Source organism: Suricata suricatta, chromosome 2 (genome assembly GCF_006229205.1).
Source record: "Suricata suricatta isolate VVHF042 chromosome 2, meerkat_22Aug2017_6uvM2_HiC, whole genome shotgun sequence".
Classification (NCBI taxonomy): Eukaryota; Metazoa; Chordata; class Mammalia; order Carnivora; family Herpestidae; genus Suricata; species Suricata suricatta.
The window spans coordinates 106060168-106087483 of record NC_043701.1 but is presented as its reverse complement, the minus strand read 5'-3'; the positions used below and the strand labels follow the sequence as shown (position 1 = coordinate 106087483).

At 47.2% G+C, this 27316-nt stretch overlaps 1 protein-coding gene across 3 annotated transcripts in view; it reads left to right on the top strand.

The window, feature by feature from the left end:
* Window positions 1–27316, top strand: part of SIPA1L2 (signal induced proliferation associated 1 like 2) — a 172352-nt gene that overhangs the window by 112493 nt on the left and 32543 nt on the right. Inside the window, exons 9-14 of one of the 3 annotated variants that reach the window (XM_029931333.1) lie at window positions 1825–2099; window positions 14257–14514; window positions 16316–16396; window positions 17859–17959; window positions 18311–18417; window positions 19892–20280. In XM_029931333.1, coding sequence (XP_029787193.1) covers window positions 1825–2099; window positions 14257–14514; window positions 16316–16396; window positions 17859–17959; window positions 18311–18417; window positions 19892–20280 — 1211 coding nt within the window. Of the gene's footprint in view, window positions 1–1824; window positions 2100–14256; window positions 14515–16312; window positions 16397–17858; window positions 17960–18310; window positions 18418–19891; window positions 20281–27316 lie in introns of all 3 variants that reach the window. The other 2 variants (XM_029931330.1, XM_029931338.1) reach the window with 2 other exon arrangements.

The following is a 27316-nucleotide window of genomic DNA, read 5'->3' as shown; positions in this document are numbered from 1 at the left end:
TCTCATGCGTGGTTGAGTGTTTTGCTGTTACCATCTTGAAATTCTGAATAGTTTTTTACTAGGGGGCCCTGCCTTCTTACTTTGCACTGGGTACCACAAATTATATTGCCCTCCTGGGTACATGGATAGGAAGCCACCATTTTCCTATGATAATGAGTCCATGTAAGTTTATAAAGAACTCCAAAATAAACGATACTTTATCCCTTGCAAATGTAAAGAAGCCAGGAGCAGAAGGGATAAAAAAGTAGCAAAAAGCAAAAGTAGGGCAGGTAGCAGGTGGTTGGAGGAAAAAATTAGAAGGAACACGTAGGACTCAGGCAGAGTTTGTTCACTCTTCAGTCCGATATACGATGTTAAATGTCAACTGACAGTTGCATTAGTATTTGAAAGAAGGCAGGGTATGTCATGCATATGTAGCCTTTTGGTAGGAGAGCTTCGCTGCAACAAAGTTGGAAAGGAAGCAAAGGAAATTTTTATTCAGGTTGTACATATGACAGAAGTACTCTCCCAACCATTTTAAATGAGTTCAGCTCTGAACTTTGGACGCTTCCATCTTTCAAAACTTCACCACTAAGACCTGCCATCCCTCACCCCATCTTCCTGAGCCCCAACCTGTCACGCGTGTCTGTGAGAAGCTGATTGGCAGCACACACACCCATGATGGTAACCATGGAAACCGCCGACACAGAGGTGGTACACTGAACCAGCCCCGTCCCACGGCTATACTATACGTGTGCTTGTAGGTCTTATTAAATAGGAATCTGTGCATTCAGAGCGGGCTTCATGGAAATGGTGCATTTATTAAATCACAGCTTTATACGGTAGCTCCGTGCCTTTGGGGAGATGGGTCTGATACCTCCTGACTTTAAATTTCCCACAAATAAGGGACACTGTAGTTATCAAATGACATTTAATGAGCCTCTGTTTCCCTTTCAGTGCCTGTAAGTTATTCTCGGTTCTCACTTTCGAGGGCAGCTCTAAGTGATTGCCAGCGCTTTAGGGCACTGTGTGGGATGCAGACCACTTTTCTTGCACGTTCCTTTTTGTGACACTGCTGTAGTCGCATGCTCCTGGGAAGGTAGGAGCGTGGCAGCTGCTACTGCATGGCCCCTAGCCAAGGCAAGTTGCCCTTGGCCCCCAAAAGATGGAGCCTGTGAAGGAGAGGTGGCCTGGAGGCACAGAAGGCAAGAGCGCCATCCTGCACGCTGTCCTTCTCAGCGGGCCTGCCCACGGTTGAGCTAAACACTGCTCACCACCCAGGCAAGCAGAGGCAGTCTGTCCCCACGGGAGGGCTTCCCGGACGACAGAACAGGGTGTCCACAGGGCCAGTGCACAGAGAGAGTTGTCCTCCAAGTGTTAGCTTGGTAGGGGGTTGGGCCATTTCTGAAGTTGAATGAAATTGTCTAATAGCTTGTAATGTCTTGTGGGTGTCACTTGTCAATGTGTTGAAAGGGTCTGTCTTTTTCCATTGCATCTGTCGTCTGGAGTAGTGGGGTTTGTACGCTTGAGAGCCAAGTCTGTTGACCCAGGGAAGGGGAGGAGGGAGTTATCTGAGCCCATCCAAAGCTCATGAGCTCTAGGTCAGTGGCTTCTAAATAAATGCAGGACACCCATTTCAGGAGCATGTTTATTTGCCTTTGAAGAATAAAGCCGCTGTTTCACTTTTGCTATTTTCCCCACGTCTGATGCCATGGCTAATTCTGGTGTACTTTGCAAGGCGACGTCCTTACCGGGACAGGTGGAGGGAAGGGCTGGGAGGGCCGTGTGCGCGCCTCCCCCTCGGGCCCACAGCGCTTTGTCTCTTACCATCTCCTTCCCCCACAGATAGTGACCAGAGGCTGCGAGACTGTGGAAATGACCCTGAGGAGGAATGGGCTGGGCCAGCTTGGCTTCCACGTGAATTTCGAAGGGATTGTTGCCGATGTGGAACCTTTCGGCTTTGCCTGGAAGGCCGGCCTTCGCCAGGGGAGCCGCCTCGTGGAAATCTGCAAGGTGGCCGTGGCCACTCTGACCCACGAGCAGATGATCGACCTGCTCCGGACCTCCGTGACCGTGAAGGTGGTCATCATCCAGCCCCACGAGGACGGCTCACCCCGGAGGTAAGGCACGGGAGGCCCAAAGCAGCACGCACCCCTCCTTGGCCTCTGTGGCAGGTGCTGTCCTAGGTGCTCCCACCGGGTCCTCAGGAGATATAAGCATGTGCATCTTCAGCCAGAGTTGTTTGGACATCAGCCATGAGAGCCATTTAAAAAGAGCTTTAAAAAAGTTACTAGTGTATAATTAATGATAACTTATAATTTCCTAAGCAATTTAAAGGGACACTGACCAGATAAAAGCTGAGATATTACAAATGAAGGGGTACACTGGTTGATCCACCTGGATCACAGAGACCTATTTCTAAGAGGAAGTATTCTCTATGATGTCTCCACCTGCAGCAAGTTAAGTACACCGCGCAGCTCGAATTCCTTTCTATAACGTGAAGCCAGTGACTATTAACAGGATATGTAAGCAATCACGACCTCTATGTGTGAAGGGACAGTGAAACATCACACACACTGTGTGAAGTGACTAGTCCAGTCTCGTTGAGCTGGTTCAGGACATTCCCATCGGCTGTCACGAGAAACCTATGCATAGAAGCTCAGGTGGATGGGTGGAGAGTAGGAACAGAATGGAATTAGGAAGTGAGACTGTTCTTTTGTTAATAGAGAATAACCATGCTCAACATCAAGAAAATATTAAGCCCAAAGGGAAAGAATGCGAATTAAGAACAAGCCATCCATCTGACTGTGGCCCACTGTGTCCAGCTCAAAAGGAGCTCCTACAGGCTATCTTCCCAGCTCTGGCTTTTGAGAAATCAGGCATGCTCGGAATCCATGCCTTTGCCATGTGACCTTGGGTCATACACCTGCTCTCTCTGAGCCTCATTTAATATCTTTAAGATGGGGATTATAATATTGCCTACCTCAGACTACGCTCACGAAGATTACGTAAGAATGACACACGTAAAGCACTTAGTATCTTCTGACATACTCCATACCCCCACATGTTTTAGGTATAATTAAAATATATATATTAAGTACTTTAGGATATTCATGTATTTTTATCCTCTGAAAGAAATTCTTGTCATTCCAAGATAGCAGGGCAACTGTACCCACTTTCTGGACATATGTCCGTGGTAACCGAGGTCATTCCTGGTACCTTCTCCATCCCCTAAACAGCGCTGTCCTGTCGCAGTCTTCGGGATGATAATGTTCCCTGTCTTCACTGTCCAAAACAGTAGCCACAGCCAGGTTCGATTGTCACACACTTGAACTGTGGCCCGTGCCACCGAGGCGGTGAATGCTGCATTTCAGTTAAGGTTTACTTAGCCACACATGGCAACCGTTCATTGATTGCATCGGCTCGAGAGCGTGACCTTTTTTAGAAAACGGACTAGAGGTATATACCACCTTCTTCTTTCCTGAGGAGTTTTGCAAAAGTCTGTTGCTGTTAGATTTCTTACCATTTGCTACCTGCCTGACTTTCTGTGGCCTTGTTTCCTTTATCTGCCCCGTAGGTGTATAAAATAAAAGTTTAACGAGTTGAGTTTCCTCTTGAGAATAGCAGCCGCGTGTCACGGGAAATGTCCAAGGCACTCCTGTTGCCTTGCCAGATTCTGTCCCATACAGTCCATTTGCTTTCCAAGAATCCCACAAATCACACGTAGTGGTATGAATGCAAAGGAATCAAAGACAAACTATTTTTATTAACAAGGAGACTTGGAGGGATGCCTGGGTGGCTCATTCGGTTGAGCGTCCGACTCTTGATTTTGGCTCAAGTCATGATCTCATGGTTCCTGGGATCAGTCCCCGCATCGGGCTCAGCACTGGCAGCACAGATCCTGCTTGAGATTCTCTCCCTCCATCTCTCTCTGCCCCTTGCCTGCTTGCACTGTCTCTCTCAAAATGAATAAACTATTAAAAAGATATTTTAAAAAACAAGACTTGAAAATAACAGAAGGCAAATCCTTTAAACCTTTGAAGCCACCATATTGTATATGTGAAGTGTTTTAAAATAAACTTTAAGCCAGTTTACCAGAAATTTTCCCATATGGTAAGATGTCTTTCTTCCTTTGGTGGAAATACAGCTTTATAAATCTGGTGAGACATAGAGGTTGATTACTGCTATGGAATTAGACAAAAGAGTTACCACGTGTTCTCCCTTTGAGTTAAAAAACAAAATTTCTCACCTGTTTATAATTCTAGCCTACTGTTTTTCAGTAAGATATTCTTCAGCCTTTCAAGAGATCTGGTTAATAAAGATGTTAAAATTATTATGTTTGCTATTTAGAACATATGATTTGGAAGAATAGAATTTCCTAGGAAATACTGAATTGTTTTTCAGCTCAAACAAACAAACAAAAACGTACCATTTAAAAGTTCTGGCTGTTACTTTTCTATCCAAGGACGAGGAGTTATCTCTGCCGTGGTCTGTGCATAATGAATTCTTTCTTTGTTTTAAATGCAAATGTTCTTATTGAAGCTTCTCAGGATACTTAAGAGATGTTGCCTTTGTTTCCTCTGAGTCTCATTAATGTCATTCCCTGAAGATACACATTTCTCTCCTGGTTAATCTGGAATAACTGTCTTTGCATTTTTACCTTTGCCGGGAACAGAGTTAGCTGTGGGCCTGGTAGTGACACTCTGCCTGTCCCTCCTCCCCGTTTCTGCAAGTCATGAAGGTTTAAAGCCTCGAATGGATCATTGAAAATTCCTCCAGTTCAGTCTTACAGTTCTGTGGGCATTTGAATCTGTAAAGTTTTAAATCCAGATTTTTGTCAGTTTGGGGTTCCCGGGGACTTTCTGGGTGCCCTGACAAAACCACTTTGCTGTTGTCAGGTAGCTTTATGTAACAGGAAGCGACTCCTGCAGTAACAGCCCTTTGGTTCAGACCGCAGTGCAAGTGTGAAACGTCATTTTAAATTTCATCTGCACTCTAGCAAGCTTAGCCTCTGCGTTACTAGAATTTTTTTTAAGGAACAGTAGGAGGGGGGCCCTTCAAAGGGGAAACGGGTAGCACTTTAACTCATTTAAAAAATACAAACCTTTTAAATGAAACATCGCTTAGTGCCGCGTCTCCTTAACAAAATATACAATGATCTGTGTCAAGCTAAAACTAGACGTGTGATTTGTGGCATCAGTGTTTACACCGTCTTTCCCCCACAGTGTTCTGAGGGCTTGTCAGGGAGGGGGGAGACACGTTCATATAAATGTGTGTGTGTCTTTAGCATAAGAACCATAGGACAACAAAAATAGCCAAATCAATGAATGGCAAGATATTTCGATCTTTGTAAGCATCATGAACGATAGACTGAAAAATGTTCCAATTCATTTTGCCGTTTATCAGCTGGATTTTTGTCCTGTGGGATCTGAAGGGGAGGGGGGCGCGGACGATTCTCCTCCAGGCTGTCTCTTCCCACCAGCAGCGGTAGGACAGGCCTGTCCCCTAATAGGCTTATTTCTGATTGTTCACAGGTCAGAAGGTGTTTGCTTATGACTCAGTAGCTGCTGGATTCAGTGAAGTCTTTAGTCGGAACGTATTTCTCCAAACTTTGAAGCCCGTTCCCCAGCCTAAGGGGGCTGGGAATCCCAGCTGTCCCTCAGCTCCGAAGGCAGGCAGAGCCGTTTTCCCTGTCCTTGTGGTGTTTCGGAACATACTGAGTGGGCAGGACCCCTTTGGGAATCCTTAGTAAGGGGGTGGGGGGCGTGCTGGGGATGGACCACTGAGCGAGCGAATGCATGCAAATGGGGGAGGGGGAGTGAGTGGCAAGAAGCATTTCGGGAATAGCACTCTTCAAATGGAAATGAGATTTAAAAAGGGAGCAGAGCAAGGGCATTGCCCAAAGACCAAGACTTGCTGAAGACACTTAATGAGTCTCTTCCTTGGTTTTGCAAGGAATCCTGTTTCCCCCCCTTTCAAAGGTGACTCTCTATCACTGTCATTTTAAGGCAAGCACATCCATGTAAAAGGCGGATATAAAGGAAGTAATGACTCATGAGAATTATGCATGAGTTGTTACACAATGCGAGTGATGCAGTAAATATGTCCCATAAACGTGGAAATGAAATGCCTGCTGTGGCGCATCTGGTTTGTGTGATTTCTCATACTTTTGCTGATGTCCCATCCCAGACAGATTATATGATGCAAAACAGTGGAAATGGTCTCGTGGCATGCTGGATCTAAATCGCTGTTCTCTCGTCATTCTATTGAAGCTTTAGGCTCGTTTTTATAAATTTATTGTACTTTAATTTAAGCTCATTCTGTAAATGGAAGCTTTACGTTGCTCTGCTTTGCTGGTTGGTGCCAACCATTCAACTCCTTGATGTACCCACAGGAAGGCCGGCAAGTAGAAAGAGGAAGGGAAACTCAATTTTGTCAGCTTAGCATTTTGGAGGGAGGTCTGTATATGTGAAGTAGACGGTGAGTTCAAATCTGGACTAAAGGGAGGTTTCTAACCGATTTGTCTGGATAAGAAGAATCTGTTACATTTGGAATGAGGTTTAACGTGAACTGTAAACAGGCTCTGCATCCCCTTGTCCCCTCCCCCCAAGGCAAGGTTCAGATTCTTCCCTCCCTCCTTGAAGTAAGAACGTGGCATTTATAGAAGGAACAGAAGCTGTGTGGCCTTGTGTGTTTGCTCAGCCATTCTCTCTTTCCCTCTTAACCAGTTTGCACCACAAACTGCCGGACACTGAGGCTGTTCGAATGGCTGGGCCAGTCCTCATTTTTCCTTCCCTGGACTCTTTTTCTTCTCCTTGGCATTCTAAAATACAGTACTTCCTGGGGCACCTGGGTGGCTCAGTTGGTTAAGCATCTGACTTTGGCTCAGGTTATGATCTCACAGTTCATGAGTTCAAGTCCTGCATTGGGCTTTGTGCTGACACGTGGAACCTGCTTCAGATTCTATGTCTCCCTCTCTCTCTCTGCCCCTCCTCCCCTGCTCGCATTCTGTCTCTCTCTATATATCAAAAATAAAGAAAAACATTTAAAAATTTAGGAAAGTAATAAAATAAAATGCAGTACTTCCCATTCGTATTTCTGCTGCTTAAAAATGAATTTCTTGAACTGCAGCAATAGTGCATACTCAACACTACGTACCTCAGGGCGGAAAACGCTCTCTCCCTCTCCAGCCAATGATCCACACCTTAGCGCTCCTGCTTTCTTAGCAGTTTGGAGTCTTGGTAACTGACATGGTAACAGGAGTGCAGAGAGTGTCAGTGAGCATGAGCATTGTGTTAGGCAGATAACAGGCACATGCATGACAGCACCACGCTGTGGTCCTGGGCAGCCAATCAGTGTATTCTCTCTCATGGAAATGCATTCTTCAAACACCAGGCATCAAATAGCGATTGAGAATCTTCCGTGTTTCACTTGGAAGTATGTAATGCAGTAAGACGTTATTCCTGGTCTCGGGCTTTCTAAGAGAAAAAAGGAGGTTGGCTTCATGAAGAACTTTCTGAGCCTGTGTTTTCAGGTGAACAGTGTGCTGGGTGTACCATAGGTGAGGCAGCCGAGGGGAGAGAGCTGATGAGTTATACAGTACAGGTAGCCTCTCTTCCTATTTCAAATGACACACACCTTTTCAATTCAAGACCTTTATTCAGAGGGCTTGGCCAAGTGGGTTTCTGGTCCAGAGGAGTCTTTTTCTATGTACAATCTACCTATAAATTAAGGAAACATGTAGAAAAGTGAATTAATATTTCATGTAGTATCTATTTCATATATGACACAGCCCTAACCTTTACAGTGTGGTAGGCTTTGTGGTTATCTCCCTGTTGGAAGCTTCTGATTTTTTTATGCAACAGAAAGAAAGAGTTTGTGATTTAAGTGAATGAGCATCAATTACCCCTGTCACCTTGTTGGATGATTTGGAAAGAGTCTTTTAGCTATTAGCAGGCTATTAGCATAACAGACATTAAAATGATTAAAATATCAGTGATTACTTCAATCCCTAGGGCTATAAAAAGGTTCTTTCACAAAGTGCATAATATAAAAGAAGCAGGTAGTTCATTTGAGGGGATCCATCTGCCTTTGTTCCCAAAGATTCTCTTCGCTCCTTGTGGAAACTGTAACATGATGAGGGCCACAGTACTATTCTTTGTGTTTTCTAAAACATATGGCCAAGCACTTCGTAAAGAGCACCAAGCCAGGAGTCCGGGTTCCCGCATGAACCTGTCCGTGGCCAGTTGTATCCGGTTTCCAACCTGTGTGAGCCTTCTTCGAAAGATGAGAGATTTCCTTTGTCCTACCTCCGTCACTTCTGTGGAATTGAAATGCCGTGGCATGTGCAGAAAACTTGGGAAGTTTCCTACAAGCGGTGGGCTGGAAGTGCAGGGTAGCGTTGCAGTATGCTGTAAGGCTTTCTGGTAGATTATTGGGTTCAGTTAAAGGTTCTCTGCGATGCAGCCAAGAAAAATAAAACCAAAAGCCAGTCTCGGAGCACAGTAAATGCAACTTACAATTATGTGATTAAGCCATGGCTGCAAAGTCTTTGGTTTACCCGGTAGAGGTCCCGCTAACTTATCCAGTCGCCGCCCCCCCCCACTTTTTTTTTTTAGGACTATAACTTGTTTCTTTAAGTTTTCTTAAAGAAATGTTCTAGGTATCCAGTTTCATTTTGCTACTCCTCAAAAGTAGTCTCCCTAATCATCCGCTAGAACTCTTCCTCTTAGTTTTAGCGGCATAAACTTCACATGGCCGATGTGCATGTAAGATGGAAAGAATGAAGGAATGGGATCATGGCGTATTGTTCTCTAAGTGAATGTATGTACCCAAAAGGAATTCTGCAGCTCTAAAAGTTTCTGCAATTCTGATTGTTACATACACTTTACAATTCCAAAGTTCCGTAAATCTGTACGTTATCTAGAAAGAACCTTCATGAACATTTATGTATTTTTTTGCTGCTTAATATTAGCTTCTCTTTTATAAAAGGAAAAACTAATGGTATCTATTTGTAACAACGTCCTTTCTTGTGAAGCCAGCACTTCAGAAATCTTCCTTACCTCCTATAACTTAACATGGGGTCCAAAGAAACTGTGCCGTCTCTGAGCTCCACATTGACAACTTTGAGTTTTGAGCCGAGAGCCCAAACTATGTCTTTAATGGAGAACAGTGTGATTCAGTGAGGGGCTCCTGCTGGGGACTGGTGGAGAGGACTGTGCCATGGCCTGGCTGGCTGGAGTCATCCGAGATGGTCCTGACACTCAGGCTCAAAGGTGGAAATGGTCCTTCAGAACTGAGGCCTCAGCCTGCCCAGCGCTGCTTCTGCTCCAATGACTGATGACCAAGGGGAGTGTTCTTTCAGGAAACTGGGGTGTCCTTTGAAAGGAGTCAGTCTGTATGGGTGGGTGCCAGCTTGGGAGCTTTGCAGGGCGTGTCTGAAGTTAGGGGTGCATAAGAGCAGTGGCTGGCAGCGCAGGGTACCCTGAGTGGATGCCACCTCTGTGCCGGCCACGCCCAAAGGCTGGGAAGCAGTAGTGGCTGCTGACCAGAGTCCTGCTGGTAGGAAAGCGCTTCAGGCAGCAGGAAGCAGGGAGAGCGCTGATGGCGGGTAGAAGGAAGTCAGTGAGTGTCCCTTGCCCTGGCATAAGCCATCCCAGGAAGCCACCACCATGCCAAGTTCAGAAGGACAAGTAGTAGGGCTCTTCAGAGGAAAGCAGTAAAATGTAGGAGCCTCCGAGGGCTTTAGCATGTGGAACCTCTCGACATCTTTACGGTTTTGTAGTATCGCATTTTCCGCGAGCAGTTTTTATGACCACTTTGGTCCAGAGAAAGTTTTGCCTTCCAGAATGTACTACAGAGCGGTATTAGAACCAGAAAAGTTACTGGCTAGACAAGCACTGCTAAATTTTATATTTATTTTTTGACCCCAAAGCGGAGTGTGTATTGATCTCTACCTGGCATGTTAATTAGAGGCAGAAGCAAGTGACATGTACATTTGTAATTGAGCAATGAGGAAATCGATATGCCTACATGTAAGTGACTCCACAGCCTTCCTTCTCTAACGTCTTCGAGTCTTTCACAAGCAGACTGTGAAAAGTGTGCCAGGAGCTAGAAATGCACTTCGCATCCGTGGACTTGATTTGCTGAGTGTCAAAAGTGAGCCAAGGGACGCCTGGGTGGCTCAGTCAGTTGAGCATCCGACTTCAGCTCAGGTCATGATCTCACGGTTTATGAATTCGAGCCCCGCATTGGGCTCGGTGCTGACAGCACAGCCTGGAGCCTGCTTCCGATTCTGTTTCTCCCTCTCTCTCTGCCCCTCCCTTGCTTGCACTGTTTCTCTCTGTCTCTCAAAAATAAATTAAAAAGAAAAAGTGAGCCAAGGGCATTTATCGATAAGGTCTGAATTTGTACCCTGATTTCAGGAAAGCTAAACAAAACAAACAAACAAAATGTTTCAGTTACGCACAAGACTATGGCTCACTTTTTGGGGAATGTCTTGTAGTTTGAGGTCGTTTTGCATTTCATCACTTTGGGTTTCAGTGGGTCTTTACTTAGTGGTTACAGTATGTGTGCTGCATGCCCCTTCATGCGGCACCAGGATGGATATTCCAGAGAAGCGGGGATATTGCAGCTGGTGTCCCACACCGTCTCTCCACGGGGACAGGAGGAGCATGTGCAGGGACAGGGACAGGTGTAGGCATGGACGACGTTCCCTTATTCGCTGCAGCGCCAGGACCTCTGCTGCATGCCAACAAGCACTTCTTACTTGAGGCCTCTTCCCACCTCCCTAAAACTTGGTTGAATTTTCTATACATGTCCTTCCAGACACTGCTTTGATACAGAGAGCAGAACTATGCTTGACTAGGTCTGATAATATAATAAAATTAGTCCCAGAAGTGAACAGAGCAGGAACTGCAGGTGTGGAAGAGTAGTTACTATAAAAGTGTCACATACTAACCAAATTAGTTTTGCTTCTCAAATAAAGCTGTTTTTTTATTAAATACCTGATATGTATTAGGGCAAACATATGCCAGTTTTTAGCATCAGAAAGATCATTTACATGCGACTTTGTGCAAGAGGTTGGAAACGAAGTAAATCCACCCCAAATCTCCCCTCAACCTCATGCGTTCGCACGCGCTTGGGTCAGCACTCTCTAAAATACTAGTCGTGATTATGCATTTGTGTAATGTCTTCGCTCAAAGATCCAAGCTAAATTACAACGTCTTATTAAAGACTACCATCTATGAGCGTGAATTAAATATTCCACACTCCTCGGCCATCTGTCTTCTGTTTGCTTCTTTCTTCCTTTGAAGCCAGCCCAGTAAACTTAGAACCCAGACAGACGCTGGAAAGATGCATTGCCCTTTGGTCCACAAGATTCACGGTTCATGTTCCTTTCATTTTAGATACAACTCCAGGACCTTTAACTTGGGTAGGTCTCCCCCGTTTTAGGCTTCACAACTGCAGCCCTTGAGACACCTGAATAGAGCATCAAATAGGGCAGGAGACAAGAGTAAGTTTTCTTGAGGTTTTGATATGACCATTATATTCCACGTTTATGATTCTAATTAGGTTGTTGGTCATATGGGTAAATCACTAGTCAAGGGGATGTGTCCTCTAGAAAATAACTTTGAAAGAGGAAGTCCATGAGTAAAAATTGCAGAGCCTTGGCATTTTATAAAATAATACTAATAACAATGCAATCCACTGTAAATCTGGACTTACTGTACTCGACCAGTAATTCAACTGACCCATTCAGTAAATCCAGAGTAATTTAAACTTGCCCAGGTAAAAGATGAATTTTGCTTTGGGAGAAGGAGAGTTAGGATGAAATATGAAGCGAAGTTTACTAAAACAGGGCTAAGTACCTCTTTCCAATGGCCTGCTCAGTCTCCTTCTCTCCTCAGAGGGCCGCACCACCATCCATGTGGTTTCCCAAGCCAAAAAGCAGGCCATGGTTTTTGATCCCTACCTGTCTCTTCCTCCCAAGCTCCAAGTACTGTTGATTTGGCTGATGAGAAGTCACTTTCACCCAGGAGTGCCATTGAGAAGAATCAAGCCATTCTGTGCCCCCGCCCTCTGTGTGAGGCTGGCCCCCTTCTCCTACCTCCTGCTCCACCCAGAAATTCAGGATCTCCTCTGCAATGCAAGCATTTGAGTTCCGTAAGGATGTCTGGGGAAAAAACTGTATCGAGGTGTGATTGACATCACCAAGCTGTACACATCTAATGCAGCTTCATGAGTTTGAGGATAAGTGGACACCCATGAAACCATCATCATAATCAACACCATAAACATTCCATCGCCTCCAAAAGTTTCTTCCCATCCCACCTATGTATGTACATGTCTCTTGACATAGACCTTCCTTCACTGCCCACACTGAGCACTTTGTGGACCTTCAAATCTGGTTTTATGTATCTTTTAGTTCTGGAAATCGTCCTGTATTGTTTCTTAATAATTTCCTCCCTACCTTTCTCCCTCTTTTCTCCTTCTGGTACCTCTGCTAGGTAGACATTAGACTTTTTGGATTGAACTTTAATTTTCATATGCTTGCTCTCTGGTAACATTTTGGGGAGAGCTCCTCAGTTTCCCTTATAGCTGTCTTCATGGACTTTATTTTCAGTTTTAGCTAGCATGTTTTAAATTTCAAAAGTTCCTCCTTCTCGAAGGATACAGTTGGTCGGTGAGCCTCACACAAGGCGATTGGGTGGCTTACATCTAGTTACATCTCATTATCTTTTCTCTAGAGGGAGATCCTCCTCCGTTTTTGTGGGGTGATCATCATTCTGAAGCTGGGTTTGGAGGAAGAAGAAATGACTGTGGGTCTCATTTTCCAGTGAGACTTTCACTTAACCCTTTGTTTTCCACTATGCTTTCCTCTATGTCTGGGTCCCTCAAGTGATGCTCCCTCCACCATTGCTCCTGCCCCCTAGAGGCAGGGGTGGTAATTGCCTGAATGGACCCCGAGCCGCCTAGTGTCAAACTTTTCTTTGTTTACTCTCCGAAATAACCCCCATCTCTTACACGTTCTCTCTCACTTTTGCCTCCTGGGATGCCTGATGCCCCCTGTCCCTGCACCTGTTCGGGGATGTACGAAGGGAATGGTCTCATCTCTCGTCTCCCTCTGCACGCCCTTGGGTTTTGCCTTCCTCTACTCCACTGAACCATTAGCACTAGTTCCATCTTTGCTGGATTTTACAGTTGCAGTTGTCTCAACGTTTGTAGATGGTCGTGTTTGTTTCTATTTCCTGTTCTCTTTGTAATCATGTGTTATGATTTGGACATGAGGCTGAAATGTTACTCTACCATCCTGAGAACTGAGGTCTACTGTTTAAAGAACCACACATTCTTGGTTTCATGGACCAACTTTGGTCAAGTTAATAGTAACTGTGTGCGCTATGTAATTAGTAAGAAACCTGGGAGATGTCTCACTTAAGTCTCACAAGTTCCTGACTGGTCACTTGAGCACCCGAGAGAGCATCCCAGGGGGTAGCATTCCGGGAGCGGTAGTGCTAATGTAAGAGAGTGACTCTGGTAACTAGGAACCGCACTGTGACAGGACGGGCACCGGGTTTCCCCTTGACCATGACAGCTTTGACTAATGTTGTTTTTCACCATTCTCAGACTGCATAGAAAAAGTGACCTGTGACTAATACCTCGTTCTATAACTGTACTTCCCTTGAATCTGTTCAGATTGTATATGAGGCATTTTTTAAGGTCTTTAACATTTTATTTATTATTGAGGGACAGAGAGAGACAAAGCATGAGCAGGGAGGGCAGAGAGAGGGCAAGATACAGAATCAGAAGCAGGCTCCAGGCTCCGAGCTGTCAGCACAGAGCCCAACGCAGGGCTTGAACTCACGAACAGTGAGATCATGACCTGAGCCAAAGTCGGATGCTTAACCGACTGAGTCCCCCAGGCGCCCTGAGCCATTTTTTATCTGTGAAAGTTTGTTTATTGCCTGTGTTCACTGTTCATGATGCTACCGTGCAAATTGATTAAAGATACATTCGAGCCTGAGAAGTTTGTGAACAACGTAGAGAGACAGGAGATATGCATGAAATGCCTAAGCAGTACCTGCCAGTTAACCCGAGCCAGTAGCGCTACTGCATCCTGCAGGTTCATCCTGGAGCACCTGTAGACAGAGGCACCGGAAGTCAGGGGTGCTCCTAGGGTGCATGCTCTCCTCCCTCCTCTGGACGCGGTGAGTCGCTGTGCCGCTGGCTCAGTGCTGAGCCTCCCTCCCTACTCATCCACTCTTCTTGGCCCCACAGGGGGTGTTCGGAGCTCTGCCGGATCCCCATGGTGGAGTACAAACTCGACAGCGAAGGCACCCCCTGCGAGTACAAAACCCCGTTCCGGAGGAACACCACGTGGCACCGCGTGCCCACGCCCGCCCTTCAGCCCCTGCCCCGGGCCTCCCCGGCCCCCGGCACGCCCGACCGCCTGCAGTGCCAGCAGCTGCTGCAGCAGGCCCAGGCTGCCATTCCTCGGAGCACCTCCTTCGACCGGAAGCTGCCGGATGGCACAAGGTACTAGGGGGCCGTTTCCCCAGGGACGGCCCTCATCAAACTCCGGGGCTAGGACTTGACGTTCCAGGGAGGGACTCTTTTCTCTGGCTCGATCATTTCTGGGCTGGCTTGTTCTGAGCAAGCTGGCAGGCCTCCGATGCACTGGTCCCTGGAGTTTGTCCCCACCCCTTGCCCAGTGCTGGAGCTGATGACGCGCAGGTCCTGCCTCAGATGCGCCCGCTGTGGCCTTGGCTTCCTTTCTCTGTCCCGGTCCTCCTGGTCACCTTGCCTCCTAAATTGTCTGGGGCAAGATACCCGAGAAAGTATTCTCCACGAGCCTTAGCTGAATGCAGTTTTAAGTATAAATACAAGTGCAATATCAGTGACTAAACCCCATCTTCCTAACGGGTCTAACATTTGAAGAGGTGCCAAGGTCATCAGCATGTCTTCGCTTTGTTCCTCTTATTTTAAGCAAATTGAGTTAAATTTAATTTTTCGATGACAGAACGTACTTGTTTAAAAGTTCAGTACTGTGGCATTAGAAGCTGGCGAGAATTCTTGGGTGAATCACAGGTATTAGGTAGTTTTAAGTGAACCAAGTGGTGAATGTGTCTTTTGTCTAACTGTTAAAGCAGTTCATTTCTCCTGCTTTCGTTTTTGTTTTCTCATAACTTACGGGCCATGGAGAGGCTGTGAGTTTCCTCAGAGGGGCCTGTCGGGCTCTGGCATCTCATAGAGCGTTGGAAGCAAGGATGCCGAGACCCGCTGCTGACCTCATGTTCACCTCAGCCTGTTACTCACCCCCTCCCCCGTCCGATTTAGTCCTCTGAGAAGTAAACTCAGTGATAATAGAGGACCTCGTGAGGGCATGGTGAGGATTGAATCAGTCAGTAGTTACAAACTGCTCAGAACCCTTCCTGGCATGTAGTAAGCCTATATAAGTATTAATGACAATTACTAAGATTAAAACATGAGGTCTTTTTCCAGTTTATTCTTTATAAGGTTGAATGCAGGAACGATGTTCCTTTAATTTGGCATTAAATTATCCTGGCTCTGGGCCTCCTCACTCGGATGTCTGCTGAGTTTATAAACTCCCCCTATTCAAAGAAGTGCACGTGGGTAGCCCAGGTCAAAGGGCTGCATGTGGGAAGGAAGGGGTGTGCAGAGCCTCCCTTATTAACACAGAATTTAGTAAATTATAGGGAAAAAACCTGGAGCATTCCAGCAGCAAAATGGGAACCCAGCAGGCACATCTTTATAAGGGACTTCTCACGGGTAGTACTTATTTTAGTGTGTCTGAAAGAAGTAGGATTGCATCCAACAGATGTAGGAAATAGATGGTTTTGACAAATTTACAGTTTTCCCTCCGCATCGATTTCAAATATAGGACCAGAACATGCCTGGCATTAAGTTTTATGAAATAAATTGTAGTAATGTTTTCATAATTCTGTGTTCTCGGGGGTTCGTTTGCTGTCCCTCCGTATTTCACCGGAAGCATTCTCTGGGCTTTCAGTCGTCAGATGGCGGAGACTTGTTCCTGGCCCGTCTCCTTCCTGTTATAAATGGCCACCTAATGCCTCTGGCCCCACCAGTTCTTGGTGTATTTGCTCCAGTTTATCCTGTCTCCCACTGCAGTACGGATTTCTTCTTTGTCGTTGTAAAATGAGTTTATTTGTAAAACAGACCAGGCCAGGTCGCCAAGTCGGGCACTCCGCAGGCCCCTCGGTGCCCCGTTAGTAACTCTAGTTTGTGTTTCAGAAGTTCACCCAGCTCCACAGGCCCCTCGGTGCCCCGTTAATAACTCTAGTTCATGTTTCAGAAGTTCACCCAGCAATCAGTCATCCTCCAGCGACCCCGGGCCTGGCGGCAGCGGACCCTGGAGACCACAGGCGGCATATGACGGGTACTGCTCAGTCTCACCTTATTGCTGGTCCCTGAGCGGGCCCTGGTCAGTGACTCCCTAAAGCCTTTACAGTGCATGAGGCCACCGAGGGGGATAAAAATACCAGGCAGGCTTTTCTTAACGTCCTTCATCCAGGCCAGAAAGCTCATTGTGTCTGTGTACGCAGAGCCTATCTGTCCATATTCTGAGCCTGTCTGTTTTTTCATCTTCATAAGAAAAGTCTGTCTGAAAATGAAGGGCTTGGGGACTCTGGAGGCACTGGGCACTAGGAGTTTTCCCCTCACTTAAATTGTTGACGAGGAGCAAATTCACAGCCTCTCTCAGAAGTGCTTTTTCTCTGAAGCTCAGCCCCCCATCAGAGAAGGCAGGTGGAGCACTTGTCCATCTTCTCCTGCCTCCCGTTTGAGAACCCAGGGGCAGGGGGAGCAGGGGGAGTGCCACACCTGCAGCTGAGGACCGTCCCCAGTAGTGTGTGTGAGTGTGGTGTCCCGGAGCTGGCAGATCAGGTTGAGCCTGAGGACGCTGGGGGACAGATGCTGAACCGACAGATAGAGAAACTCAGGATCCAGCAAAGCCAGGGACGAAGAGGGTGAGGGCGGCACTCCTGACGGCATCTTTTGCCCTTACTGCTTTGCAGCTGAGTCTGGAGGAAGAGAACGGCCAGGGCAGAGAAGGGCCTCCCCAGGGGGATGGTAGCTTTGTTCCTGCTCTCGCAGGTACAGAGGAAAATGTCCCTCCCTGGACCCCCTGCTTTAGGCTTAGAAGTCGATGTTTGCAGTGTTACCTACCTTAGATAATAGACGGAGTTCTTAAAAGAACTTACAGAAATTTTTTCTCAGCTGAGTTGCGATTGAAAAGCAGAGAGGAGCTGTTTTTGTGTTGGTTTTTTTTTTTTTTTAAGCAATGGAAAAACCATTCTGGCTTCTGCAAACCAGGATCTGTAACCAGACTCTGTAAGGAAGAATCCCTTTGTGACATGAAGAAGTTTCCCATAATTTATTTCTTTCATAGAATCACATTGCCCTCTTTGGTGCTTTTATACCACAGAGCCTGCCGGGATGTAGTGGCGAGCCAAACAGTCTTACTTTCTTTTCCTTGAAAACAGTGATAGAGGGAAGTATCAGTGCCATGTATTCTCAGCACAAGAGAAAGCAGAATGAATTGAAACAGAGGCATGAGCTCCTCCTGGGCTCCTTGGGGACAGGTTTTCTGACCCCGGACAGCCCTCCCACCTTGTGGCATCGACAGCATCCGTAAGCGGCTATCGTCCGGACGCCTCTGTTGAGCAAGCAATGAAAGCATAGAGTCCCCAGTTCTGGCTGCTTGCAGCTCCTCTGGTGGGGCTGGGCCGGGACACGGCTTCTGGGGAGGGCTCCCCCAAGCCCCATTCTGGAGCAGCATGCACCGGGGATGTGCCCAGGGATGCCCAACTGGCAGGCCACTCAGCTCTGTGGTTTTGCAGGTGCCAGTCCCCCCTGCTGCTGGAGCACCAGGGCGCAGGCCCCTTGGAGTGTGAAGGAGCCAGGGAGCGAGAGGAGACAATGGAAGGAAGCAGGCACCTGGGTAATAAGAAACCCGGCCAGGAAACTGGCCCTCCTCCATGCCCTGCATCCTGTTCCCTCTTCCCTCCTTTCACTAATTACTCCTTTGTTCATGCGTTCAGTCCACGGGGTCTCAATGCCTCAGGGAACGCCGTCCCGGGTGGTTGGGCTTGTGGTGCCCGCGGCAACAGAACTTTGACCTTCTGGTGGTGGTTGTGCCTACCCTTGAGGTATACCCGTTGGTGAGACCAGAGAGGTCTAGAGCCACAGTCCTGCTCAGTGTCTCCAAACCATTTTGTTTGGCTTCTGTGTTGCTTGCTGTCTCATTAACACTAGAAATCAGATCTTTTCCTCTTCTCTCTCTGTGTGACAGAAACCAAGTGGCATGGCCCACCGTCCAAAGTCCTGAGTCCCTCCTATAAGGAAAGAGCCCTGCAGAAAGATGGAGGCTGCAAAGACTCTCCCAATAAGCTTTCCCACGTAAGTCCTCCGTCAACTCCCCTCTCCTGTGGCCACCGCATCTCTGCACACATCGCGTGGAGAATCCAGGGACTCTCAGAGGCTGGTCATCTACTTCACCGGTCTCTTGGAAATCCTTGGAAATTCCTTCCCTTACCTCTGTCAGGGCCTTGTCTGGAGTCAGCCTCACTGTAGCCATTGAATTCCACCTTGACAAATTTCTAACGGTGGTCTAAGGCCCCTTTAGGAAGGCAGGGGTAGGAGCAGACATGAGAATGTCCATGTGTGCTAAAAAGGTCAGGGTGTGTGTGTGTGTGTGTGTGTGTGTGTGTGTAAGGATCTGATGGATGGCAGGAAGGAGAGAAGGCCAGACCACTTTATGACAGATCCTCATGGATCCCAGGCTTTGACTAGTGCTTCAGGTCTTGTCAGTTTTCCCAGGGTCCGTGTCTCTATGAGCCCCTTAGTCAGTTGGGGACGTTTATTGGGCTCTTTGCTTTGTGTCTTCCAGAGACTGCAAAGAGAGCCCCTTCTCATCAGCACGGGGGGCTTACGGTGGCTCAGGCTCTCTCAGAGAAGTCACTTGCATTAGATGGCACTTAGCAGTGGCATTGCATTACTGTGTATGATCTCACCGGGCCCACACAGTAATCATCGGAGCTCCGTATTATAAACGCAGAGAAGGGCTAAATGACTGGACGCCATCCTACCGCTGTGATTCCAACCCAGGTCTTGTGCCCAAGCCCAGGGCTGGTGCTGTAATTTGTCACAGGAGAATTTTCTTGATGAAAGGCTGCTCCTCTCTTTGTACTGATTTTCCACATGCTTTCCCAGTTTGCATAACGTTTGTTGATCATTTTCTGGTTAGTGACACCGTGGCAACACTTGTGTGCTTCATGCACAAAGGATTGAACAAAGGCTTGAGGAGATTCCCGTTTAACTTAAAATGAGTTACGAGCGGAATTATGAGTCTGGGATTTTGGCATAAAATCTGTCGCATTTTTAAAAATGAATTCTAGAAAAAAAATTTTTTTCCAGAACCATCCAGGGGCACCCGAGTGGCTCAGTCAGTTGAGCATTCAACTTCAGCTCAGGTCATGATCTTGCGGTCCATGAGTTTGAGCCCCACATCAGGCTCGGTGCTGACAGCTTGGAGCCTGGACTCTGCCCTCTCTCTCTGCACACCCCCCCATTCACTCTCTCTCTCTCTTCCTCTCTCTCTCTCTCTCTCTCCCTCTCTCTCTCGCCCTCTCCCTCCCTCTCTCTCTCTCTCTCGCCCTCTCCCTCCCTCTCTCTCTCTGTCTCGCTCGCTTTCAAAAATAAATAAAGATTAAAAAATTAAAAATAAAATGATCCAGGTGAGTTGTGTCATGGCCTCACGTTGTAGAGTGTGTCAGGAGGGACCCGGGAGATCATCTCTGTGAGTCTGGTGAGAATAAGCTTCATAAAGAGTCCAGACTCTGCCTGAAGCCTTTCCGTTTCTTCTCTTCCCAAGATCGGAGACAGAAGCTGCTCCAGTCACTCCAGCAGCAACACTCTCTCGAGCAACACGTCCAGCAACAGCGACGACAGGCACTTTGGATCTGGGGACCTGATGGACCCGGAGCTGCTGGGGCTGACCTACATCAAAGGGGCCTCCACGGACAGTGGCATCGACACGGCCCCGTGTGTGCCCACCGCGGCCCTTGGCCCCGTGCCCCTGGCGAGCAGCAGGTCCATGATCCACGGCCGCGCCCAGCAGTGGGCCGATGCGGCTGACATCCCAGGGCCCGATGGCGAGCAGGCCAAGGTATACGCCGTGCACGGCTACGCCTCAACCATCTCTGCCAGCGGTGCGGCCGATGGAAGCCTGGGCGACCTCAGTGAGATCTCGTCTCACTCCAGGTCAGTGTCCCGCGAGGTCCCTGGGCCTGCTGGGAGCGGGGAGGGGCCTGAGATGGGAACAGTGTCTGAGGGGAAGGGGGGATTGTCGCCTGTGTGCCCGGCCGCCGACTTCAGAGGAAGGGCTTATTTCTCAAGTCTGACTGAAATCTGCACTCCAGCAAGTCACTTCGTGGGGTGTTACTTCCCTTCTCTTTACATCGGAGAGAAAGCGACACAGAGCTATTGATTGCTCCTGTCCGGCGCGGATCTCTCTCCCAGTCTGATCTGTTCCTAAGTTTTTAGGAGAAGGGGCAGCAAGCTAGACTGCACTCAGGCCGTAGCGCATGGTAATTGGGGGGCTGTGTGCAGCCCCCTTAGATGAAGGCCGGCCCCCTGAGCTGTGTTCCAAAGGCCCCCTTACCAAAAGGGAGGACCCGAGGTCTGAAAGTTCATTCAGATGATAGGTTCAGTTTTTTTAAAATAAAGACTAGCTAAATGTAACGGAATTCTTTTCTAAGGGTAGATATTTAATACACAGTTACAAGTAGTTTCAAACTCCTGTGTCACATAGGTCTGTACAGTGGTTTTAAAACTCATCTAATTTGTGATTTCTGCCTTCAAAGACTAGATGGAGAAATCCATTGGTTACGGTTGGCTGTGGACAGACTTTAACCACACCAGCTACCTCATTTCCCTTCTTACAAAAAATTTTTTTAATGTTCTTTTTGTTAATTTATATTTGACAAAGACTGAGCATGAGCAGGAGAGGGACAGAGAGAGAAGGAGACACAGAAACAGAAGCAGGCTCCAGGCTCTGAGCTGTCAGCACAGAGCCCGACATGGGGCTTGGACTCCTGAACCACAAGATCATGACCTGAGCTGAAGTCGGCCACGTAACCGACTGAGCCCCCCAGGAGCTCAAACCCTCATTTCCCTTCTTGCCTGCAAGGCTTCCTAACCCAGCGCCCAGCTACTGTCAGACTTTTCCCCAGAGCCCTTCTCAAGGGCACTGCTGCCCCCGGACCTTCTCCCTTCCTCACACAGCAGGCGCCAGGGAAGGGAGACCTCACGGAGTCTCGGCGTGAAGCCACGACGGACAGCCCCACACGCAGTCAGGGGGCAGAAACAGGAGTAGCCGTGGTCACATTCTCAAAGCCAGCATGCAGGGCATTCCAGCTCTCCCTCCGGAAGTCATGGAAAATTATTTATGTCAAACTTGCACGCGTGCGCACATGCTCACTGCTGTGGCTGATACCTTCCTCAGTGTCTCACCTTCCATGTGTGTCACTCGAGGGCGTTGATATTACAAGTCAAAGAAAACTCCCCACTAACCGGTTCCCACAACAAAGAGGCAGTATTGTGGCTCACGTAACAGAAAGGTCAAGGTGCAGTTTGCATGATAGCGCCCAAGACTGCCCTGCCTCCATTGTTAGGTTCTACGTGATAGCCCCCGAAATCATGGTGGGGGGACCCTCTGGTTGAAAATGGCCATGTTTCCTGTTGGCCGCCCAAGCCCACACTCCGTTGTCCACTGGAAGAAAGTGTGGTTCTTCTCTGGTTTCAGCAGAAACTCTCCCATCCGCATCCCCAAATATCTCCTGGCACTCCCTTGGCTTTAACCACTGTGGTCGGGGGCTCCACTGAGGAAGGAGGCGGCTGACAGCTGCTCCCCGGAAGAGATCGGGGTATTGGTACAGCAGTTGGAGGGGAGTAGACACCAGACGGGGGAGTCCCTTGTGTGCTCCCCATTCTTCGTCTTCTCCCCCTGAGGCCGATGGGGCGCAGGGTGTGGAGATCATGATCAAGACAGACATTCTTACTACGGTTTACCGCTCTCCTTATTAATTTGACTTAAAATATGTTTAGTTATAAAAGAATAATTTAGAAGTATTAGCAGGGACTTCGGTTTCCTGCATTATTCCTATCCTAATTTCGGGGACCCTTGGAAATCGGCCATACTTCTAGAAATCCTCTCGGGTTTTATACCCTTCTGTGTCTCACTCAGAGTTTATACAATTTGTGAAAGAGCTGACTTCACGATACCTTGTTAGACAAATAGAGGTGCGTCGTGCTGTTAAGGAACATTTCTGTGGAAGCTGCTTTTCAGAGCACTTTCATTTATAAATAGAGGCAGGGTTATTTATAGGATTTGAAGTGGATTTTCTTGAATACCTCAAGCATTCATTAATTTAATGGCTTAGGCTATTAGAAAGTATATGAGAATAAAAGGTTGAATTTCTTACGGATTGTACTTTCTCCAACTACCGTTTTAAACTGGGTGTGTGCACAGCTGTTGTGGAAATGATACATGTTGAGGGGCCGGGCGCACTTACCACCTGGCTGCGTTTTTCTCGCCGTCTTCAGCTGACGGTGACTTTGAAGCCACGTTTCATCTTACGCCGCAGGCTTTTGCTCCGTATGAAATTCAGTCAGCACATTGAGTCTTTGGTATGCTTCCTCCCGTCTGTGTCCCCTGACCTGCGCAGAAGAACTGGAGAAAATAAGATTTAAAATAGTTTGAAGTTCTTAAAATATTCTAAATATTTCAATTTTTTAAATGTTATCACATGTGTATATCTGAAATATATACTTTATTTTTGAATACTGCAAATACTGAATATATCAATATTTTACATTTACTTATTTATTTTGATGTTTATTTATTTTTGAGAGAGAGAGAGGGAGACATAGAATCCAAAGCAGATTCCAGGCTCTGAGCCATCAGCACAGAGCTTGATAGAGGCCTCAAGTCCACGAACTGTGACATCATGACCTGAGCCGAAGTCAGACGCTTAATGGACTGAGCCAGTATTTTCCATTTAAAATATTTAAAATAAGATTTAAAGTCTCTTGAGGGTGGGGCTACAAGGAATTTTGCTCAGTAAAGCTTTTGCCCGATTCTGTAAACCTTGAAGGGCCTGCATGTCTGCCCCCTACTTTCTCTTCTGGTCCCATTCGGGCTGGGAGCTGAGGCCCAGTGCCCAGTGGCCTGAGCTGTGACTGGGAGTAGCCCACGTAGGAGAAAGAGCAGAATAAATCTGCGGAGGGGCTGCCACCAGGACTGACCACCCTGGCGAAGGTCACACCCCGGCCCCCACGCCCTCCATACCCCATCCGGTGTTTTACTTTCTTGCTATCACTCGCTCAGAGCTGAAATGGTCTCTGCCTGTTAGGCATTTCCCTGCATAAGAACTTAGCTCTGCCCCCTGTCACTGGAGCATCCTGTTTGGAGGCCAGAAGGCACGTGGCCTGTCTCATTCACTTTGTATCCACGGCACTCGCTACACCTCTTTGCACAGGGTAGGCACTGGAATACTTGGGAGACAAGGAGGCCGCCGCAGGAGGAGTGCTGGGTGACTGCTTACTGACTACTAGACCCGCGGGGAGCTCCGCAGGAAAAGTAGGGTACACATGGCATCAGTAGTTCCCAGTGCCAGTCTCAGGGGCCCCAGTCAGTGCATGGCACACACTTAACACTCTAGTTCTGCTTTTGCACGACCGCCGTGCACTACAGCCCCAGCGCACATGCATACTTCCCAGCAGCCCTGGAGGAAGGCAAGCTCAGAGTTGTGTGTATGGTCGGATTCCAAGACTGTGCGGAGGGAGACGGAGGACTTCAGACTCTCAAAAACAAGCTTCTGTGGCACGAGGCAAAAACGGGCGGGTGGAAGGGTATGCGGGGGTCATCCAGGGCAGGACGCCAGTGATTGCAGCCTGCTTTCTCTGCTGCTCAGACCTATAGTTCAGCAAACCCATTTTTTTTTTTCTTTCTGCGAGGGCGGAGTGCTTAGATAAGAGCTCAGAACACAAAGCAGGATTTGTATCAGCCTAACCAAGGCTGTTTTGCAAAATGAAATAAATGTACTGCAAAAACTACTCATCTCGCGTTCTGCTTTCTCCTGCAGAATGGCTCACAGCATCTCTTGTTTATCATGGTTCATACCCTTCTCTTAGTAGCAGTGATTGGAACTTGGTGGGTGAAACTCTAAAATAACTTTAGAAGGAAAGGATTCATGAAAAGCTTACTGCCAACATTCTAGAATATTTGCCCATTTCAGAGAAAACTTTTATAATGATTTACGGCTGCTAAACATAGATTTTTTGCCATATTGCTCATCAGATCAATTTGGTAAATTTGTTCTTAGAGTTTAATGTTTAAATATTTTACTGTTGGAGTAAAAGGCATTTCTAATCAAGTCTGAATTAGGAAAGAACATTTGTGAAACAGATGGAAACACACATAACGGTTTCTGACCCTGATACCATGATCCCTGATACATTCTCAAAAAAGGTTCATTTTGGTCATTTCAGGGGACGTTTCAGTGGCTCACACAGCATATGAACTCTCCCGGAGTTTGGGTACCCTAAGACTTTAACTGTAAAACATCTCAGGGATGATCAAAGGCTTTCATGTACAGGATGCTCAGCTAACGGCAATGCGCCATCCTTTTCTGGGCTCCGAATGGAGACACTGTCGCCATAGACATTATTGGGAAAAGCTGGGAAATAGAATGTGGACTGTGTATTAGGCGATAGTATTGCATTCATGTGTGATTTCCTGAGTGTGTAGTCGTGTTGTTCCCATGTGGAAGGGAACCCTTATTTTTGGGAAATATACACTAAAATATAGGAGTATGATACAGAGTTAGCAACTAATTCTCAACGAGTTCGGAGAAAAATAAATGTAGCAAGATAGTAAGTAACAGTTAGTGTGATTCTACTATTTGTATACCTTTACGCAAAGCGGAAGTTTCTCAAAACTAGCAGCTTGGGGGGAAATCTAGAGGCCTCCCTGCACAGACCCCATTGCCTGGATACAGAGTTTCCATGTTGGGAGGTGACTACCGGTAGTGTGTATGTACCCCGTAAATGGAAGGAGTTCAGAGCTCCCTTTATCAGTGCTCCTTGCTTCTTCCTAGGGTAGCACAGTGATACATCTTCCCCCAGAGTCCACAATTTAGAGCCCAGATTGAAGGAGCTTTGAGTCATACTGAGGAACACCAGACACGTAACCCTAAGTTACTTCATAGTAGTAAATGAGGTGTTTTATTGGTTCTGTTTGGTTTTTTTTAATTTTTTAATGTTTGTTTATTTTTGAGCGAGAGAGACAGAGACAGAGTGCAAGCGGGGGAGGGACAGAGAGGGAGACACAGAATCTGAGCTGTCAGCACAGAGCCCAACAAAGGACTTGACTCAGTGAACCATGAGATCATGACCTGAACTGAAGTCAGACACTTAACTGACTGAGCCACCCAGATGCCCCTGTTTTATTTTTTAATTTTTTGTATGCCACAGTGCCTCCAACAAGTAAATGCTCAGAAAGAAGTTGGCTTACTTTGTTACCCTCTTTCCTTTTGAATGTTTATAAAAAGTCCATTTGGATAACCATTCTTCATTTTGGACTTTTACTTCCTGCCTTGTAGGATACTTACTGTCTACGTAGGGTTTTCAGACAGGTAGGTGCTAATCGGGTTTCAGAATAAGGTTAATATTATATCATACCAGGAAGCCTTCCGCCCAAGGAACTCTCTGGTAAAGTCTTTGAATGGCAAGTATGCCTGTGTATACACAGTCCTTGCACAATCGCTAAGAAAAATGGACCTTTCCATAACACTTACCCTGTGGCATGCATTGTTCTAAGTGCTTTGCCGATATACACTCACATAGTTTTTGGAGCAGTCCTCTGAAGGTAGGCACTGTTACAGCCCCTTTTACAGATGAGAAAACTGAGGTTACAAAAGCTTCCCAGGGTCCCACCCTGCTAAGTGACAGAGCTGGCATGAAGACCCAGCCAATCTGGTCCTAGGATCCTCGAAGGGCACTTGTGTGTCAACTTCTCTGAAAGTGACGCCCTCCTGCCTTTCAGAACTCTGGCGATGTGACTACTGTTGGAACATTTACATTATTTTTATGTTTGCAAACAACTCCCTGGTCTCTGGTTTTACTCATTTGTCATAAGACACTATATTGTCAGTCTTCCTGAATTAAAAAAAAGATCTTGGGGCACCTGGGTGGCTCAGTTGGTTAAATGCCTAAATTCAGCTCAGGTCATGACCTCACGGTTCATAGGTTCAAGCCCTGCGTCGGGCTCTGTCCTGACAGCTCAGAGCCTGGAGCCTGTTTCAGATTCTGTGTCTCCCTCTCTCTCTGACCCTCCCCTGCTCACACTTTCGCAAAAATAAATAAAACATTCTTAAAAAATTTAAAAAAAAGATCTTTAGGCTTTGATATTTTTATAGGTGGTTATGCTATCAGTGGGGAGTCCCTCTGGCCTTGTTAGCTTAACCGCTGACTTAAGAGAACTTTTTTCTTTTGAATCAGGGATTTTGTCACTTAAATACTATTTTGTTGCTGTTGCATCACGTGTTTATACAACACACATCCATACAACCACCAGATACAGAGCTGGGTTACTGTGTTAGCATCCAGCACAGCCCCTTCTCTCCTCCCTGGAGGAAGCCACTGGCCCCCTTTCCTGGTCCTCCTCCCCTCTCTTCTCATCGTTCTACTAACTGAATATGTGTGTTCCTGAGCAACCTCGTTCCGCTTTGCCTGTTGATAAATGTTATTTAAAAACGGAACACTGCGTGCTGTATCCTCTGTGACTTGCTGCTTTTCCTACATGATGTCTGGGAGGTTCACCCGAGGTGTTGGCAACCTCTGTCCGAGTGTTCCTGGAGTCTCCCGTTTATCCATTCTTGTTTTATTGACTGGCCATACAGTTTGCTGATGATGATCCAGGCCGGGGGAATTGGGGCCCTGTTACGGTCAGCCCTCCCATCGACATTGGTACCTGCTGCGTATGCGGGGGTTATGCAGGGTGTGCACTCAGGAGCAGAATTGCTGGGTCGTGTGCGACGCAGGTGCACAGCTTTACAGGTAGTGCCCAGGCTGCTTCCCAACTGTCTGACTCCCTCCTGCCGCCTGCGAGTGGTGGGTGGGCACTCGGGACCAGCCGCTCCCATTCCTGCCAGCGCGGTGCACCTGTCGTGTACCCTGTCTTGGTTTGTGTTGGCATTTTCCTGGCTGCCCTTGATGTTGAGCGCCTTCTTTTAGG